The following is a 21,660-nucleotide window of genomic DNA, read 5'->3' as shown; positions in this document are numbered from 1 at the left end:
ACTAACTTGTGTTTCAAAGTTAATTAGCAGCATTGGTATTACCTAGTCTCATCCCAGACCTACTATATTAGAAAATGTATTTACCAAGATCTGTAGGTGGTACAAAGTACACTGAAGTTTGAAAAGTGCTGTTCCAGACCATTTTTACCAGAACCCAGTGCCAAGGCAAAAAATAAAAAAAAAAAAGATTCAGTAATGTCTAGTTTTAACACTGCATGTTCTCACTCATAAGTGGGAGTTGAACAATGAGAACACATGGACACAGGGAGGGGAACATCACACACCAGGGCCTGTCAGGGGTGGAGGGCTAGGAGAGGGATAGCATTAGGGGAAATACCTAATGTAGATGATGGGTTGATGGGTGCAGCAAACCACCATGGGACATGTATACCTATGTAACAAACCTGCATGTTCTGTACATGTATCCCAGAACTTAAAGTATAATTAAAAAAAAAAACCTCTCAAGACACAGAAGAGATATGGATACTTACCAATGTACACTTCTTAGCAGTTTTTCAATTAGGATACACATCTAAAGTTATTTGAAGATTGGTACACTAATATCTGTTTCTGCTCCCATGACTGAAGGAAATACTCTGAATATAAAAATGTTTATATTCTGTAGACAGCCCAGAAATAATGTTGTACTCCTATAACCATCTGATCTTCAACAAAGTTAACAGAAACAAGCAATGGGGAAAGAATTCCCTATTCAATTAATTGTGCTGGGATAACTGGCTAGCCATGTGCAGAAGACTGAAGCTGGACCCCTTCCTTATACCATATACAAAAATCAACTCAAGATGGATTAAAGACTTAAATAAAACCTAAAACTATAAAAACCCTGGAAGATAACCTAGGAAACACCATCCTGGACATAGGCCCTGGTAAAGATTTCATGATGAAGACACCAAAAGCAATTGCAACAAAAACAAACATTGACAAATGGAACCTAACTAAGCTAAAGAGCTTCTGCACAGCAAAATAAACTATCAACAGAGTAAACTGACAACCTACAGAATGGGAGACAATATTTGCAAACTATGCACCTGACAAAGTTTTAACATCCAGAATCTTTTTAAAAAATCTTTTTGAGGTAGAGTTTTGTTCTTGTCGCCCAGGCTGGAGTGCAATGGCGAAATCTCGGCTCGCTGCAACCTTCGCCTCTCAGTTTCAAGCAATTCTCCTGCCTCAGCCTCCTGAGTAGTTGGGACTACAGGTGCACACCACCACGCCTGGTTAGTTTTTTGTATTTTTAGTAGAGACAGGGTTTCACCATGTTGGCCAGGCTGGTCTCGAATTACTGACCTCAGGTGACCAGCCAGCCTCAGCCTCCCAAAGTGCTGGGATTACAGGCATGAGCCACTGTGCCTGGCCTAATATCAAGAATCTATAAAGAACCTAAAACGAATTAACAAGCAAGAAACAACCCCATTAAAAAGTGGGCAAAGAACATGAACAGACATTTTTCAAAAGAAGACATACATGTGGCCAAGAAGCATATGAAAAAAAGCTCAACATCACTAATCAGTTGAAAAATGCAAATCAAAACCACAATGAGATAACATCTCACACCAGTTAGAATGGCTATTATTAAAAAGTCAAAAAATAGCAGATACTGGTGAGGCTGCAGAGAAAAGGGAATGCTTATACACTGCTGGTGGGAATGCAAATTAATTCAGTCATTGTGGAAAGCAGTGTGGCAATTTCTTAAAGAACTTAAAACAGAAGAACCATTCAACCCAGCAATCCCATTATCGGGTATACACCCTGAAGGAATGCAAATCATTCTATCATAAAGACATGTAGGGGTATGTTCATCGTAGCACTATTCACAAAGACATGGAATCAACCTAAATGCCCATCAATGGTAGACTGGATAGAGAAAATGTGGTACATATACACCATGGAATACTATGCAGCCATAAAAAAGACCAAGATCACGTCCTTTGCAGCAACATGGGTAGGGCTGGAGGCCATAATCCTAAGTAAACTAATACATGAACAGAAAACAAAATACCACACGTTCTCACTTATAAGTGGGAGCTAAACATTGAGTACACATGAACACAAAGATGGGAACAACAGACACTGGGGCCCACTTGAGGCCATGGAGGGTGGGAGGAAGGAGAGGATTGAAAAACTACCTATCAGGTACTCTGCTTATTACCTAGATGGTGAAGCAATCTGTACATCAAACCCCTGCGATACGCAATTTACCTGTTTAACAAACCTGCACATGTACCCCTGAACCTAAACTTTAAAAAAATCTTCATATTCTGACCTTTAAAAATTTTTTAAAATGAGAGGATATTTGCATAATTCTAATGAACAGTCTTATAATAAAAAGCTGATTGAGGAGAAAACCTCTGTAAACCAATCCCAAGAAATATTAATATTAATATGGGGTTCTTACCTGTATTGATATGTACATAAAATCAGAAGTTTCCTAAAACAAGAAAAAAAGAGCTTCTTCAAATACTTACCAGAAGTGGTATTATTTGTAAAGTATTTTTGATGGATGAGTTTTTGCAAATGGATCCTTGTATATCTGAAATAATTATATCACAATACCAAAATAATTTAGTTACATATATAGAAATAGAAGAATGACTAAAGAATCAAATATTAAATTCTGATGTATTGAAATATTCAAAATTGAGTAAGAGACTTTTTTCCTATCACCCCCAGAAATAGTCTTTATACTTATATTAGGTCCAAAAATGGAAGTAATTTGATTAGAAACAATTACATAAAGCTTATGTTGATCAAAGAGAATTCCTAGTACTTTGACTATTACATAACGATCTTCATTCAAATGTTTTTTTTCCTTTCTCTTTTTTTTAAATAAAAAAATACTAATTTCATCCTTGGAGCCTCTCAGAAAAAGAGAGATGTTTATTTAGTTATTGAGGCATAAAAAATTGAGTCACTTGGTTGTCTTTTCAATTTTTAGATTTTTGTCTATATAATAGCAAGCATCTTAGCAAAAGAAAAATAATTCAGGCAGAATCTTTTACATGAAGCATTTAAATATGTAGAAGTATCAAACAAAAATTTAAGAAATTCTCCAATTATTGACTTAAATTTTTTTATTCTTTATCTGCATAATTTTACATCTTAAACTCATAGCCTTAGTTCATGATTGTAGCTCCCTGCTTTTTATTTATTATTTTTAAATTTAGTTTTAATTTTAAAATACAGAGTATATAAAACATATGCATATTTTAATGAATACTTATAAAGCTAATGTCTGTGTGACCACCTAGATTAAGAAATTTGAACATTATCACTACCTTGGAAGCTTCCTGTCACTTCCTGCCTCCACAATGCCCTATGCATTTCATTTCCTTCCCTCACCCAAAGAGGTAACCAACCCACTATACTGCTTTGCTTCTTTGTGATTTTAGCACATATTAATTGCAAGGATGCAAAATAATATCGTTTAGGTTTGTCTGTTTTTAGACTTCATATAAATAGAATTGTACTATCTTTATTCTCCTGTGATTTACCTTTTTTGCCCAAAATTATATATTTTTAGATTCATAAATGATGATGTGTGTAGCTGTAGTTTGTTTATTTTTGTTTTTTCTCTTGCTGTTTCAGTTTGGAAAATTTCTACTGACCTATATTCAAATTCACTGATTCCTCAGTGGTGTCTTGAGTCTAATGATGAACACATATAAAACATTTTCCATTTCTGTTACTTTTCTTTCTCACACATCTGTCTCTTACAGTTTTCATCTCTCTGCTGAAATTCTCCATCTGTTCATGCATGTTGTCTATCTCTCTCATGTTGTTCATCTTTCCCATCATAACCTTTAACATATTAGTCATAGTTATTTAAATTACCTGTCTGATAGTTCCAACATCTTGGTCATCTTTGCATCTTATTCATTGATTGCTTTGTTCCTTGATAGTGCTTTTTTTCTCTTGTTCTTTTAGTATGTCTCATAATTTTTGACTGAATGCTGGATATGACTTTTGGATACTAGAAACTGAGGTAGATAGTATTTGTGTCTTGAAATGAGTATATCCACTTCTGCTAGGTCACTGGAGTGTATGTGTGTGTGTAGGTGTGTGTAGTGTGTATGTGTAGATGTTTAAAAACTTAGTAGGGAATTTAAGCTGTTTATTTATTTATTTATTTAGAGACAGGGTCTCCCTCTGTTGCCCAAGCAGGAGTGCAGTGCTATGATCATGGCTCATTGCAGCCTTGACCTCCCTGGGCTCAGGTTATTCTCCCACCTCAGCCTCTGGAGTAGCTGGGACCACAGGCATGTGCCACCATGCCTGACTAATTTTTTTTGAATTTTTTGTAGAGACGGGGTTTCACCATGTTGCCCAGCTGGTCTCAAACTCCTGGGCTCAAGTGATCTGCCTGCCTCAGCCTCCCTGAGTGGGTTTGAGTTTTGTTGTTGCTGTAGCCAACTACAGTAATTACTAACATTACTAATTTCAAATTCCATTAGTGTTATTTTGTACTTATGCAGGGGTCTTGGAGAGTCCCCCCACCCCTTGAAATGTTCCTGTTCTGCCCCCATGTTTTGGCCTTCCTGCATGTGTGCACAGTAGAAGGGATCTCTCTCTATGCTCTTGCCTGTCTCTCAGTAGTAGGTTTCTATTATTTGTTACTTGGTACTTGCTGATCTGGTGGTGGGGAAGTACAGTAATTTTTCTGTTGTCCTGGTCCAGGCTCAGTCTTAAGCAGACCCTGTGTGGCCTCTCTTTCTCCTGCTCCTCCTTCCCATGACAGTTAACTTTGCTTTCTATCTTTGGCAGGTTTTGTGCAAGAGAATTTTAGACCTTTCCACCAACAGTAGGATACCTCTAATGGTTTTGGCCTGGGAATGTGTCTTGCTCCTCTTTCAGGGGTAGAGGCTTTTTTCCTTTACTTTTTCCCTATCCCCAGTAAGTCTTCACCTGTGCCTTGAGAGCAATCAAGAAGGTATGCTGTCCCTGTCCCAGATGGCCTTTATTCTGCAGGGGGAAATGTTCTGTATGGGGGGCGCTTCATGCCTTTCCTACAGCAGTGGCTGCTGGCCTTTGTCAGGCCTGCACTACTGTGGGAAAAGTTTCTCTTGTCTCCTGCTCTGCCTCCTATTTGCCTCATGAACACTCAGTGTAGATCCACGGAGAAGAATCTGAGTAGGTGTGAAGTTCCCTTGTGCCTATGACTCCCAGAGGTTCTACATCCTCATAATAGTCCACATTCATCTTTTAGCAATCTGTTGAAAATTTAAACAGAATTTCTAATATCAGCTTGTATGGAACCTGACATTTCCCTCTCTCATATTCTCCCATGGGTGAGAAAATGTTCACAACCTGTCTCTCTTTAGATGTTTCTGTGTTTCCTTTTTGTTTTTGAGACGGAATCTCACTCGGTTGCCCAGGCTGGAGGGCAGTGGTGCGATCTCGGTTAACTGCAAGCTCTGCCTCCCGGGTTCATGCCATTCTCCTGCCTCAGCCTTCCGAGTAGCTGGGACTACAGGTGCCCGCCACCACGCCCGGCTAATTTTTTTGTATTTTCAGTAGAGACAGGGTTTCACTGAGTTAGTCAGGATGGTCTCGATCTCCTGGCATCGTGATCCGCCCGCCTCAGCCTCCCAAAGTGCTGGGATTACAGGCGTGAGCCACTGCGCCTGGCCTGTTTCTGTGTTTCCTTGGATGCTAGGCTGCTTGGTTGTGATGTGACCTCAGCTCTCTAATTGGCTCAAGAAAAGTTACACTTTTGTCATTTATCTTTCATTGTTTTTAAAATGGGATTGATGCATTCTGGCCTTCTACATTTTAAGCGGAAATAGAATCCACACACACAAAATACATATATATATATATATAAAATATGTGTGTGGTTCTGAATCATAGGTGATTTTTGCCACCCAGGGGATATTTGGTAACGTCTGGGAGCACTTGATTGTCATGATAGGGAAGTGCTATGGCATCTAGTGGGTAAAGGCCAGGGATGCTGCTAAACATGTTACAATGCACTAGACAGTCCCCCACAATAAAAATTATCCAGCTCAAAATGTCAACGGTGTTGAGGTAGAGAAAATCTGATAGATACATAAAATATTTCTATTATTGTTCATATCTAAATAATTAGAAATTCCTATTACTGTTTTTCTTCAGAATTATGATTTATTTAGAAATGTGTTTCTTAATGGTTATCTTTTGGTTAGTAGATTTTAGGTAAATTGCATTGTGGTTAGAGGATGTGGTCTGTGTGACTCTGATCCTTTGAAATGTGTTAAGGCTTGTTTCATGGTCTTATATATGGTTCATTTTATAAAGGTTGTATGTTTACTTACAAAGAACGTGTCCCTTTATCAGGTTTGTTAATCATATTCAATTTTTATACATCTATTTGATTTTTAAAATCTATTCTATCAATTACTGACAATGGTATGTTAAAATCACCCACCATGGTTAAAAATATTTTATATATTTGAGGCTATGTTCTTAAGTGCATATAAAAATCTTAAGTATTTCTTCTGAAGTAAGACTTTGCTCATCATAAAGTGACATATATATATGTATATTTTTGAGATGGAGTCTCGCTCTGTTGCCCACCTGGAGTGCAGTGGCGCGATCTCAGCTTACTGCAACCTCTGCCTCCCAGGTTCAAGCAATTCTCCTGCTTCAGCCTCCCGAGTAGCTGGGACTACAGGCACAGGCCACCATGCCCAGCTAATTTTTGTATTTTTAGTAGAGACGGGGTTTCACTATATTGGTCAGGATGGTCTCGATCTCTTGACCTCGTGATCCGCCCGCCTCAGCCTCCCCAAAGTGCTGGGATTACAGGCGTGAGCCACCACGCCGGGCCCAAAGTGATCCTTTTTATGTCTAATAATGCTTTCTATTTAAAAGTGAATCAAAACCAGCTTTCCTTTGGTTAGAACTTGCTTGGCATACCTTTTCCATCTTTTTTTGCTTTCAGTTTTTTAATATCCTTATGTTTTAAATGTATTGTTTAGAATCAGAATATAGTTGCAATGTAAAGTTCCATTTAACAACCTCTTTTAACTGTAGCAGTTATTACATTTACAGTTATTGTAAATATATTCCTACATACAATCTTACACTATTTCTCCTATGTTTATTTTTCTCTCCTTTGTTGCTTTATTTCTGATTGATTTCATAGTTTTTACGTGCCACTTTTCCTTCTCTACCAGTTTGGAAGTTGTATATTACATTTCTAGTCCTTTAGTTGTGACTCTAGTAATTATCACAGGCATACTTCAATTACCAATATCTAACTTTAATCTAGGACTTTACCCAATTCCCTAACAATATAAACATCCTAGTATACTTTTACTCCATTTATGCCCACTCAACTTATGTACTATTATTGATAGGTATTTTAATTCTAACCTTTTTGTCTTTGAAACATATACTACTTTATTATATTTATTGTTTTATGCAATGTTTGTTGAAATTTACTCTCTCAGACTGTCCATCTGAGGTTAACTGCACTTCTGTCTGGTGAAGTGCAGTGAGAATTTCCTTTAGTAAGTCTGCTGTTAACAAAGTCTCTTGGTTTTTGTCTGAACATATTTTTAATTCACCCCCCTTCTTGAGAGACATTTTCATGTTAAGAAGGTATTAAATTTGAAAGTTACTTTCTCTCAGCACATTGGACATGTTGTCAATATCTCCTGATATTTTTTCATTGTTTTCTGCCTTTTTGTTGCTGATTAAAATTCACTGTGATGTATCTTAGTTGTCATTTCTTTTTATTTACTCTGAAATGGGTTGGGTTGTTGAATCTGTAGGTTGGCATTGTTCATCAAATTGGAAAAGTTGTCAACCATTATCACTTTAGATGTTGTCTCTAGCTTTTCAGACCTTTTTATTTACTCTTTTGTGTCTTTTAAGCTCTATATCATATTTTCCATCTCTTTGTCTCTCTAAGATACATTGTGGATAAATTTCTTTGATTCATATTCTAGTTTACTAATTCTCTGTTCAGACATCTATAATCTGGTGGTTAAACCATCTACTAAATTTTACATTTCAATTATTATATTTTCAATTCCCAGGCATTCTATTTGGGCCCTTTTTCAAATCTGTTTGCTCTTTCTTTATAGTTTCTTATTCCCTGCATGTTTAAGTTTAAAAATGACTGCATTTCTGCATTTTAAAACTTATTTCTGATAACTTTAGAGCATACAAGCATAGTTATTTATAGTTTGTGCCTGGTAATTTCATTATCTGAATCCTTTCTGGGTCTGTTTATTCTGTTTTGTGGATTCTTTTGATTTTTTTTTTTCTTCGTGCCTTTTTTCATTATGGATTATTTAGTTTTTTTTAAATTGTAGACTGCTTATTTTCCTTGGATTTCACTTGTGATAATTCTTTGAGGACTGGAATATAGGTCCAGAAGATATATAAATGTACTTTTCCCAAGTGTTTTGGAATACTACTAGTTTGGGATCATTCTAAATTAAGTTCTTTGCTTGAGATCTTAAGAACTACTCAGGTAATGTGAGTATGGGCTATAAATTAGTGTGATACTTGTATTAGACTGTGATTCTACATTCTCAGGGATCATTTTTCCTCTATCACTTGCTCAATACTGAAGTTTAAAAAATGCAAGCCTTTTTTTTTTTTTTTTTTTTTTTTTAGAAAAAAATTCCCTCTCCCTGCGCTGCCTCCTCTGTGTATGCATTTGTAGTGCACAGCTCTTTGGGTGGCCCAGCTTTATGGTGGAAAGATCTTCTATGAGACTACTCATACTGAGTAGGCCTGTTCCCTATTTTCTATGAGGCCATGGAAAGCAAAGTTCAATTTCACCCCATGAGTTAAATATCCTCAGGACAAGAGCTAGATGCAGCACTCTCCTTATCTTTTTGAGTTCTTATTTACATTTAGTTATTGGTCTTAAGAATGTCTTACATTCTTACTAGCTCATCACTATATTGCAGGTTTAAAAAATACTTAATCAAGGATTTATGGTTGTTTTGATGGGTGGTCAGTATAGATACATAGCATGTCCATTGCTGAAACAGAAGTCTACTCATATATTCTGAAAGGACAGATAAGTCTGACAAAGAAGTTGACATCATCATAAATGATATGGCATACTTGAAATAGTATTCAAATATATTCTGAATGGTTATGCACTCAATTAAGTAGTTGGTAATATGGATATATTTTGTATTTTTCTTCTCAATTTTAAAATTAAAGTTTAAATTAAAATTGTCTAAGTGTAAATGCAGTATTTCTTATAAGAGGTGTTCTTCCATACTTACAATGTAGTCTTTCATTGAGATCATTAAGGGACTCTAGGATCTTCTGTTCTTCAGCTGACAGTGTGCAGATGTTGAATTGTTGAGTTTTATTTAAAGGTAGATTTGATTTCTGTATCGGTTTGCTATTCAAGACAGTCAGAATCTCATCCTCCGGCACTGATGCTGTCACTAAGTTTTCAGCCATCAAAAACTCAGAAGTACTATCTGAAACTACAGAAACTTACATCAATTATTCTTTGAACCCCTTTTGTCTTTGAGATCAGCCCTTATACATACTTATACATACTTATACATACTTAACTGTCTGTATGTATTCATATTACAAGCAGAAACCTAGTAAATATCTGCTACTTTGATTTCATTTATCAGGATCCTCTATCTAGCATTTTCCTATCCTTCGTTTTTTAAAAAAGGATATTCAAAATGACAGCAGTGAGTTAATAAAAATTCCCAGAGTATTACTTGAACTAAAGAAAAAAACTATATAATGCAGATAGTTTTTGTCATATGTTTGTTATTCATTGGTAGAACAAAAAAGATGAAGGAGACTGTCTTTATAATAGTAGTTATAATGAATTATAACAAAGTAAGACAAAAAAACGCTTAAGATGAGAAACTTTGATGATCAGCTAAACAGAACTGACAGCCTAGAAACAGACCCAATTAGATATAAGAGCATGTGATCAAAGAAGTATCAAAGATTTGACAGAAGGGAAAGATGATTTTACATATTAGTTTTTGTTTATAAAAGAATCGATTTGGGCTGGGTGCAGTGGCTCATGCCTCTAATCCCAGCACCTTGGAAGGCTGAGGCGGGTGAATCACTTGAGGTCAGGAGTTCGAGACCAGCCTGGCCAACATGGTGAAACCTCGTCTCTACTAAAAATACAAAAATTAGCCAGGTGTTATTGTGGGTGCTTATAATCCCAGCTACTTGGGAGGCTCAGGCAGGAGAATCACTTGAACCCAGGAGGTGGAGGTTGCAGTGAGCTGAGATTGTGCTACTGTGCTCCAGCCTGGGTGACAGACTCTGTCTCAAAAAAAAAAAAAAAAAAAAAAAAATCAATTCGGAGTTTTACTTCCCACTGTTTGTTTAAACAAATTCCTAAGATATTAAAGACAAACTTAAGGAATCAACCCATTAATTAAAGCAACCCAGAAGAAAATGAAACAAATGTTTCTAAATTTCTGTATTGGGAAGGTTCTTTGACAAAGCTTAAAAATAATGGAGACATCAGTAAGAAAAGACTAAAACATGTTTATTTAAAGCCAGTCTTCCCTAATAGACTTTACACTTCTGAAGAGCAATACTTTTGTATATTTTGTTCATTATTGTAAATGTTAAGTATGCCTTATCCAAAATGCTTGGGACTAGATGTGTTTCAGGTTTTGGATTCTTTTAGAATTTTGGATATTTGCATACACATGAGATATGTTGGTGATGAGACCTAGGTTTAAACATGAAACTCAGCTGGGTGCAGTGGCTCATGCCTGTAATCCCAGCATTTTGGGAGGCCGAAGTGGGTGGATCACTTGAAGTCAGGAGTTCAAGACCAGCCTGGCCAACATGGTGAAGCCTCGTCTCAACTAAAAATACAAAAATTACCCAGGTGTGGTGGCATACGCCTGTCATCCCAGCTACTTGGGAGGCTGATGCAGGAGAATTGCTTGAACTTGAGAGGTGGAGGTTGCAATGAACCAAGATTGTACCATTGCACTTCAGCCTAGATGACAGAGTGATACTCCTCTTAAAAAAAAAAAAGGAACTCATTTATGTTTCATATATACCTTATACACATACCTGAAGTTAATTTTATATAATATTTTAAATAATTTTGTCCATGAAATGAAGTTGGTGTATATTGAACCATCAGAAAGCAAAGATATCACTGTATCAGCAACCTATGTGGATTATCTGTGGTTGTTTGGCATCACTGTTATTCCTGACTCCAAATTTATATCTACTGAAAAGCAATAATGTTCTTATACCTATTCACACATAAGTACTTAACAGTAAAAAATAAGATGTATCCTTCATACTGTCAGAAAATAGTGTGTTCAGGGCAACTAAGCACCACAGTAACATCACCAGAATACCTGTGTCAGCTGTTCAACAACAGCAACAAGGAACAATGGCAGGCTTCCAGTCTTAGGTATTATGTTACATTTTGATCAAATGGTTACTGTACACTGTATTTAATTTTTTTAGGTGAGAAGAAACATCAGAAGCAGCTGAGGCACAAGGAAGTGGGTCCTCTAGGGATGAGGAAATATTCTGCTAGATGACCTTAAAAAATGTTTCTTCCAGAGACTTTTGCCTCATTTACAATGTTTTTTTTTTGGTCTTATAAGCCTCTCTTTGATTTTATAAACTGACATAATTTCTTGTTGTTATGAGTGTACACTGCTCTAGTCGTTCAATAAACCCATCACACATTTTCATCATATTGTCAATTGGCACCTTTTTTTTTTTCAGTGTTAACAATGCCATTATCATCAGTATTATCACAATCATCTTAATTCAGAGCTCTTTTGGCTATTTCATCATTGGTCAATGAAAACACCTGGAGTCTTATTATCGATGTTAATAACCTCTTTGATATCCACTTCTTCCAGCTTACTGATAGACTCTGAAGGTATATTTTTTGCTTATGTAATGATGTCAGACATAATTTTTTCTCACTTGACATACAGAATCCTTCAGTCACTACCTTGTTCATCATCACTGAACATAGTTGCAGGCCAGAGGTTGTGCCAGGAATGCACAATTGTGTCTTTAGTCCCTGTGTTCCAAGTGTTTGCAACAGCATGTATGGCATCCTTCATGCTAAACTGGTTTTGAAAACCTTCTACATCCACACCTCTGTTCACTGTTGCTGGCATGCTGTTCAAGAAAGTGTTTATATATATTTACTCTTCATTTATCTAAGGATACTCTAGTCACACGGCTGAATTAATGAAGTAATATTTGGGGGAAAGCACGTGGCATAAACATTATTTTTGATGAGAATTTCAGCTGGAGGATGAAAAGAACAGTTGTCAAAGAATAATAAAATCTTGCAGTCATCATTCAATCCAGCTTCCCTGATATAAAATGTTTGTGAAACCAATCAGAAAAGATGTCCCTGGTGATCCATGTCCTTTTGTTAGCACATTAATGGACTGGTAAGAAATTCACTCCTTGCAATCAGTGAGGACACAAGCTTTTGCCTATCATAGCAAATTTACACTTGGGCGTGACTGAGTCATTAGCACACCCCAGCAGTTATTCTGTTATTCTTAATTCTTGTAGGGACTGTCTCATCAGCTATAGTCAATGTTTTTTTGAGTAACAACACCAAAACAGTGATATTCATCAGCAACATATACTTGTTCTGGTGTCAGATTTTCATCAGTGATGACCTTGGCAAACTCTTCAATGAATTTCTCTGCTGCTTTGTAATCAGCAGACACTTGATCACCACAAATCTTTAAAAATAATGCTGTGTCTTAAATTTCCATAACCAGCCTGTTGAATATTCATAGTTCTCTTCAATTTTCAGTTCATCATGATAGATCTTTGCTTGTTTCATGATCAGCATACCATTAAGTGGCACATGCTCATGCGACGCTGATGGATCCACTCTTTGACTTCATGGTTGAAATCCTATGCAGTGTTTATATGTTTTGCATTAATTTCTGTTCATCTCTTCCAAAACAGAACTTCAACAATTTATCCTTCTGTTTCTTCAGGTCATATATTGTGGTCATTCCAACACCATCCTTTTCTATATGACATTTTACACTTACGTTGCTGGTCTAGTTTCTCCAAGTTTGACTTTCTGGGCTATTGATAAACAGAAATGTTTCCTCTTTTTCTTATCACTGCTACCCACAGGGGTATCTTCAGGTCTTTTTGATATTTTCAACAATATCTTTACATCACAAAGCAGAGAAAAGGCAAAACAATACAGTGAGTAATGCATGTAGGTCTTGGCCCCATGTGGGGCCTTGTGGGGAATCTGCCATTGGTACATGTATCATTTTATACTCCTTGTGAGCATGCTTACATGGGGGAATCTGGGTGTGCATGGAAAAGATACAGCACAGCTGAAGAGGGTTGAGAGAATCTTTTTTTCCCCTTGGGGACACTAAATAAACTGTGTGGTATGAGCTTGTGTTTTAGCTGTGACCCATTATATGAAGTCAGGTGTAAAATTTTCCATTTGTGGTATCATGTCAGGGGTCAAAAAATTTTGGATTTTGGAGCATTTTTGATTTTGAAATATTTGGATTAGGGATATTCAACATGTATATCCAATACCTACTTGTAAGCAGAAGATTAGCTCTCAATAATCATTTATTGAATGAAGAAATAAAAATTAAAACATATGTGAAAATACAATATAAGTAGAATAACATGCAAATAGTAAAGTAGTGAAACATCTTCAACTAATATAAGAATTCAAATCCTTGATTGCTAAAGAATTTGCAGACATCAGTAAGAAAATTTCAAACTCTAATATCTAAGAAAAAAGAGTACAAAGAGACAGTTCACCAAAAAATACATAGAAAAGCAATTAAGCATAATATTAATGAAAGGTATAGAAATCAAAACTAATATAATACTATTTTTTTGTCTATAGCAAATATGAAAAGATTCTACATCAAGTTGACATACACCACTAGACATACACTACTAGAACAATTTTGAATAATACTTCTCCGGAAAATACTTTAGCAATATATATGAAAAGCCACATCAATGCTTATTTCTTTTGATCCAGTATTCATTTAATACACAGAGTTTAATTCAATAAATATTTACTGGGTGGCATTTACATGTCAGTCACTGTAATTTTAATTCTGGAAATCTAACCTACAGAAATAAGTAAAAATCAGAAAATAACTTGATGTAGAAAAATGTTCAATACATTATTATTTAGAATAAAGAAACACTGACAATGACCTGTATGTGCAGGGGTAAGGAGAGTTCAGGTTCTAAATGGTGGTTTAACAATTACATAATACGTTAGCATCTGAGAATAGGCATACAAGGAAAAAAATCACTGGGAACAAAGATCAGAGAAAAATGTTTAAACTAAAACATACCTTCTTCAACATAAGAAGTACCCCTTGTAGTTTGTTTTGGCTCACTTGAACTTAGCAGGACACTTTGTCCAAAATTCTACAAGAATAGAATATTGAATTAAAACATATTTCCATATTTAAAATTCATAATATGTACAGGAACTTTTAAAAAACGTTTAATTGCTGTATATATTTTTAGCTATAATTGTTCATGTAACTTGTATATTACATTTTTTAGAGCTGAATTCAAGAATTATTATAATAAAGATTTCTATGGTAATGGAATATTATGAAAATGTTTTATGTCCACTAAAAAATTTTCAGATTATGATATTGTCCTGGATATTTGGAAGAGGTAAAGTGAGTTGGATGGTAATCAGAAGCGCTAAGTAGGCTGGCATGGTGGCTCATGCTTGTAATCCCAACACTTTGGGAGGCCGAGGCAGGCGGATCAAAAGGTCAGGAAATCGAGACCATCCTGGCTAACATGGTGGAGCCCTGTCTCTACTAAAAATATAAAAAATTAGCCGGGAGTGGTGGCACGTGACTGTGGTCCCAGCTACTTGGGAGGCTGAGGCAGGAGAATCACTTGAACCCAGGAGGTGGAGGTTGCAGTGAGCTGAGACTGTGCCACTGGACTCCAGCCTGGGTGACAGAGTGAGACTCTGTCTCAAAAATAAAAAAGAAGTGCTAATCAAAGAAAAGGTAAGAAATTACCTTAAAGTTTCTAACCTAGTTGGTTTATCATTGTAAGGGTGAATCACAACTATTAGCCAAAAGCATCTGACTACAGCTAATGCCAAGGATAGGTAATTATCTTACGTGACAAAACTTAAAACACAAATAGCTGCCCCAGTGCTGCATAGAACCTTGAAAACGGAAGTCTCAGAACACTGGCAAAAAGTGTACGCATCTAACACTTTCTGAGAGATACCAACTTCCCTTCCCTGAATATGGTCTACCTCCTTCTTTATCACCATTCTGTTTCACTTTAAGAAATAATTGTTTTCTGTCAGATAAAACTGCCTGGCTATGACTATACGTAACTTTTGTTCAATCTGATCTGAGGAGAAACTGCAGATTTTTGCAACAGCTCTCCTTCAGTATATCTCATAGTCTTGTTTGATCTCCATTATAGACTTGAGATACCTTGGACTGAAACCCTCGTGCAAAGCGGCAATTGTACTTTTTCTACCTTTCACTTATCTCTTTGAGATTTTCTCTATATAGATGTCATGGGCTGGAGAAAATCCAGTATGATAACATGCATTTCCTAATACAAGGTGACAAGGGCCACAGCTGTAGTAACTGAACCCTTGCTTAGGCTCTGGAATAAAAAACCAAAAACAAAAACAAGTCAAAATAATAAGGATGAAAAAATTTGATTCAGGAACACTGACCTATTCTTAGGCTAACAAGACTTTGGAAGTTGTGTAAGTGGATGGGTGAAGATCTGTACGTGAAAGTGGAAGGGAGGCTTCTCAAAAGGACAAAAATGGGCTCTAAATACATTAAGAATGCAAAAGAGCAAGAGACAGAATAGAATAAGACCTAGTAAAATAAAAATGAATTTACAGAGGGCACTAATAACAGGCATTTAAAATTTTGTTTGTTTTCTTGGTTATTAACTACATATTACTTTTAAATTTATAATATATTAATGAAAATAAGGAAAAAATAAGGGTAAAGATGTTTTTGCATTGTGCATTTTGAGATGTTGGATGGGAACATGGCAGTTGAAGTGGAAGGACTTGTTAGGCATTATTGTATTTGTAATCAGGAAGTTATATCTGTAATTAACCATTACACTATTAAGTAATAAAAATATATGGGTAATGGGATTAACTTTATTTACATAAATATACAACTAAATGACTTGTTTTGCAGATAAGATTAGATCATTGTTGATTATTCTCCACATTAGTAATCTTATCCATATAAAAATCAGTACTTCCTATAACATACAAATCATAGCACCTTCAATCAGTAACTTGGAATATAAATTCTTCATAAGGCATTTTATTAAAAATATTCCAGTTTTATTAAAAAAAGTCAGAGTGATATTTAAAGTGGAAACTCCAAGTGAAATGCTATTTACTTATCTATCTAGACTTTTAATATTCTAAATTCAATCCTTGGATCAAGTTAGACCTCTAGAAAATGCCATATTTGACTTCACTTACTTAGCTCTTACAGAATTACCTCCATTTATTTTAATTTTAGTTTTATTTATTTAATTTTTTTTGAGAGACACAGTCTCGCTCTGTCACCTGGGCTGGAGTACAGTGGCACAGTCATAGCTTACTGCAGCCTCAAACTCCTGAGCTCATGCATCCTCCCGGAACTTCAGCCTCCCAAGTAGCTGAGACTCCAGTGCCTGGCTAATTTTTTTATTTTTATTTTTGCAGAGACGAGGTCTTGCTATGTTGCCCATGCTGGTCTTGAACTCCTGAGCTCAAGTAATCCTCCTGCCTTGGCCTCCCAAACTGCTGGGACTACAGGCATGAACCACCACCCCTGGTCATTATTTTAAAATTGTTATTATGCTTTTTACTTTCATTGAAGATCTCTATCTTGAACAGCCACATTAAACTCTTTATTCATTTGTTGTGGAACCGTTATTAGGAGCATATTCTTTATGTATTTCAAAGTTCCCTATGAAAGGTCGTCAATGGGAAATGTTTTTTTAAAACTGTATCCCAAACAACAACATCATTATCAATATCCCTTGAGAAATATATATAACTCATCTAATTTTCCTTTTTGCCATGTCTTCCAGGAAGCTCAGACACAAATAGGATATTCAGTCACATGAAACTATAGTTGTCTTTATGATTAGCATGCTTTTTTTTTTCTTTTTGAAATGGAGTCTCGCTCTTGTTGCCCAGGCTGGAGTGCAATGGTGCGATCTCAACTCACTGTAACCTCCGCCTCTCAGGTTCAAGCAATTCTCCTGCCTCAGCCTCCTGAGTAGCTGGGATTACAGGCACCTGCCACCACCCCTGGCTAATTTTTTTTGTATTTTTAGTAGAGATGGCGTTTCACCATGTTGGTCAGGCTGGTCTTGAACTCCTGGCCTCAGGTGATCCACCCACGTTGGCCTCCCAAAGTGCTGGGATTACAGGTGTGAGCCACCGCATCTGGCCTAGCATACTTGTTTCTTCTATCCAGGTCTCTAATTTACTTTTCTTTCTTTTTTAAGTGTATATTTAAATAGCTTTGTTGAATTTTGTTGTGAATGACCTCATTTTTTCCAGCATTGGCTATTAATAATAACAACTAAAATAATAATAATGATTTAAAGGTGGTTTAAAACTTTCATTAGTAACTGATTATACAGGCTAACTAGAACACAGCAAGTAGGTATAGTGGAATAATCTCCTAGCATAAAGATTCCAAGACTGCTTCACAAATGGCTTTGGCTATAATTATATTTATGTCGTGGTATACAGTTTACAGCAAGAGCATAGTCCTTTAAGAACCTCTGTTTTCCAAGTAATTTTTTAATATTGAATAGAGATTTTGATTAATATTATACTTACATTAACTTGCTCACTGTACTTCTGTCCTACAGATCCAGGGTTTTGTCTTTTCTGTTCTAAAATATTTCTTCGCTTAGTTTCAACAATTCGTTTTCTTCTCATAACAGCAGACCCTTAAACAAATGCCAGCACAATGTCATAAATTATGCTAGTTGAGTAGCCAATATATACCCACTGCAAACTTTCAAGTTACTTTCAAACATCAAGAAAACTCTGTAAGTTTAATTCATTCAGTTAGCATACTTTACTGAGCTCCTCTTACAAGTTCTATGCATGGCACAGTTAAAATGATGAATTCAACAAAATCCTTGCTTCTGAGGGATTTATAGTTTAGAGCAGTAACCTCCAGAGCATGACGCAGAACACCAGAAGTTTGTGTAAGATAATCCACTGGTGTGCGGGAAGAACATATTAGAATTCCAGTTCATATTTATCATCTAAAAATTAGAAGTTAAACTTTACTCATGTAATATATGATTGACACTGGCACCCTGGTTATTTTGCAAGGTTGATGCTCATGTAATGCATGAAGTAAACTCAGTTATCTTAAAAGAAGAGTTAAAATTCCAAGTGTGAGAGGTTGACAGTGGTGTCATCATTCATTAGCTCTCATTAGCTTCCTGCAATGTACTAAAATTTATGTGTGCCCAGGTAAGTGAATTTATGCATATCTTATAGTATCTTAACAAGCCCTCACAAAATAACAAAGTGGCTAAAATAACTTTTGTAGGGCTTCTACTATATCTTTGATATTTATTATGTAGGTTGAGTTGTAGTTACATGAATGTTTATTATATTATTTTTCTTTTCTTTTTTTTTTTGAGACAGAGTCTTGCTCTGTTGCCCAGGCTAGAGTGCAGTAGCACGATCTTGGCTCACTGCAAACTCTGCCTCCCGGGTTCAAGTGATTCTCCTGCCTCAGCCTCCCAAGTAGCTGGGACTACAGGTGCATGCCACCACGCCAAGCTAATTTTTGTATTTTTAGTAGAGACAGGGTTTCACCATGTCGGCCAGGATGGTCTCGATCTCTTGACCTTGTGATCTGCCTGCCTTGTTCTCCCAAAGTGCTGGGATTACAGGCGTGAGCCACCGCACCTGGCCTTTTCTTTGCTTTTTTATGACTACTTAAAAACATATTCTTGCAAAATCACAGATCAAAATAATACTAATAATGCAAGGATAGGTAAACAACAGCAAGGCCAACACATTTCTTTTTCTCAATCACAAACTCTTTGCCACATAATGACAATGACATAATTATACCTGTAACAAACTTGGTATCACAAATTCAAAAATTATCAAAAAATTGTAACTATAACTTTTACCCTAAATGTATATTGTGCTGTGAGATATTAGCTAGTGATATCATACAAAATTTAAAATTTTACTTTAGCTTATCTTTGAAAAATTTCTGATTAAGATTCTTAATGTATATATTAGTACAGTAATACATATGTATGCCATGTATGTGTTCAAAATTTTTATTAATAGTAGTACAGTAAAAAATCTTGGAATCCATTTGTCTAGAAGAATGAATATAAATGAATTATTATAGTAAAATGCTTAACTTGTATGTATAGCTATAAGTGGAATTAAGTGAAAGCACAGAGGGTACAGTGACTTTGCAAGAATCAAGAAAGGTTTCACGAAGTTTGAGCTTGGTCTTAAAAGAGTATTTAACTTTCTGGGCCTGTTTAAAAAACAAAAAAGGTAGTAGTAGGTTACCAAATAAAAGGGCACTTTGAGTCAGAAGAACATTACATACAAAGATGTAAAGTAATGATGATGCATATTTAAGTTTCTTGGGACCAAGGGTGAAAATTCAATTGGTCTAGGGCATAGATGTGCATATGTGTATAAGCACTTAAATGTCTTGGGAAAGACATGGAAATGTGTGCATGTGCTTTATGATAAGAACCTTACAAAAAAGCCTTTACCTTTCAAGAAAGCTAGCCAGTAACTGAATACCTGACATTTGAGAGTAAGAATAATAACATAATACTAGCTAATATTTAATTAGCATTTATAGCTAATAATATAGCTAATAATTATAGCATTTGGCAGGTATTGTTCTAAGGGCCATAGGCACTATTATTATCACTATTTTTATATATAAAGAAATTAAGATGAAAAAATGCTCAACATCATTAATCATTAGAGAAATGCAAATCAAAACCACAATGAGATACCATTTCACACCAGTCCGAATGGCTATTACTAAAAAGCCAAAAATTAACATGCTGGTGAGGTTGTAAAGAAAAGGGAATACTTATATGCTGGTGGTGGGAATCTAAATTAGTTCAGCCATTGTAGAAAGCAGTTTGGCAATTTCTCAAAGAACTTAAAACAGAAGTACCCATCAACCCAGAAATCCCATTATTGGGTATATACCTGAAGAAATATAAATCGTTCTACCATAAAGACACGTGCATGTGTATGCTTATTGCAGTACTACTCACAACAGCAAAGACATGGAATCAACCTAAATTTCCATCAATGGTAGATTGGATAAAAATGTGGTACGTATACAACATGGAATACTATGCAGCCATAAAAAGGATCATGTCCTTTGCAGCAACATGAATTGAGCTGGAGGCAATTATTCTAAGCAGACTAACACAAGAACATAAGGAAACCAAATACTGCATGTTCTCACTTATAAGTGGAAGCTAAACTTTGAGTACATATGTTCATAAAGAAGGGAACAACAGACACTGGGGCCTACTTCAGGGTGCAGGGTGGGAGGACAGTGAGGACTGAAAAACTACCTACTGGGTGCTATGCTTACTTCCTGGGAGACAAAATAATCTGTACACCAAAACCTAGTGACATGCAATTTACCTATATAACAAACGCGCACATGTTCTTCTGAACCTAAAATAAAAGTTAAGAAAAGAAACAACAACAAAAAAGAAATTAAGGCAGGAGGGAGGATAAGTAACTTGCCCAAGGTCACAGAGCCAGTAAGGGGCAAAGCTGGGATTCAGCTCCAATTAGTTGGGCTCTAAAATCTAAACTTCTAGCTCTTACACATATGCTAGTAATTTTCATTCTGATTTGACTGTGTCTCACAGAAATAAATATATTTTGCATTGTGACCTTGGATACATATGTAGTTTTATAAAATATATTTATCCTCACAACATATGATACCTTCTGGTAGTTTCCATTCTAGAATATTCTAATTCTAAAATTAGACTTCATTAAAAAATACTGGTTACCAGTCGTTGATTTCACAATTGAAGAACGAGTCATGTCCCACAGTTTAAAAAGCACTGTATTATGCTTATTTCCACCTGTATCTATATGCTAAATGCTATATATGCAAAATGTTATAGTTTCCACCGAGATAATTTCAGCATCAATACAGTTTCTATGTTGTTTTCTATTCTTGGAATTTTCTTCCTCTAAATCTTGAGAAGTCCTCATCTTTATCTAAAAAGCTTTAAACACCTTGCATACAAATTTCCTTGTTCATGTAACTGCTGTGTCAAAGTTTTATCTCATCCCTCAGTCTGCTCATCAATTTTCTGAAGTCACTTGTGTACTTCTTGACTGAATTATTTATCTTTGTGCTTTATTGTCCTTTGTAGTTTTGTGGATTGTAGATTATTGATCACAGTTAAAGACACAGTATATGCTTAAAACTGTTTATGTATTTTTCTATTCACATACATATGCTTAAATATTATCTAACAATTAATACAATAGCTGATAACCTTGCTATTTTTGCAAAAATAATGTAGCTTGCACTGGTATCTCTGGCCAAATTCCTAGTTTCATATGAAAATTCT

General features: G+C 35.7%; 1 protein-coding gene and 1 long non-coding RNA gene across 5 annotated transcripts in view; one reads left to right on the top strand and one right to left on the bottom strand.

The window, feature by feature from the left end:
* The window catches only part of LOC129048749 (uncharacterized), a 65,596-nt gene extending 51,621 nt beyond the window's left edge, over positions 1–13,975 (top strand). The window contains exon 4 of the long non-coding RNA XR_008511337.1: positions 11,464–13,975. This is a non-coding gene — a long non-coding RNA (uncharacterized LOC129048749). The remainder of the gene's footprint in view (positions 1–11,463) is intronic.
* CEP126 (centrosomal protein 126) overlaps positions 1–21,660 on the bottom strand; it is an 89,133-nt gene that overhangs the window by 5,817 nt on the left and 61,656 nt on the right. For 3 of the 4 annotated variants that reach the window (XM_024255892.3, XM_054524973.2, XM_054524972.2), the window contains 4 exons: positions 17,867–17,979; positions 14,346–14,421; positions 9,255–9,464; positions 2,487–2,551 (listed from right to left, as the gene is read on the bottom strand). In XM_024255892.3, the coding sequence (XP_024111660.2) occupies positions 2,487–2,551; positions 9,255–9,464; positions 14,346–14,421; positions 17,867–17,979 (464 nt within the window). The remainder of the gene's footprint in view (positions 1–2,486; positions 2,552–9,254; positions 9,465–14,345; positions 14,422–17,866; positions 17,980–21,660) is intronic. The other variant, XM_054524971.2, reaches the window with a different exon arrangement.

The sequence above is a fragment of the Pongo abelii genome, chromosome 9, assembly GCF_028885655.2.
Source record: "Pongo abelii isolate AG06213 chromosome 9, NHGRI_mPonAbe1-v2.0_pri, whole genome shotgun sequence".
NCBI lineage: Eukaryota > Metazoa > Chordata > Mammalia > Primates > Hominidae > Pongo > Pongo abelii.
This window is presented reverse-complemented; position numbering and strand designations above follow the sequence as displayed.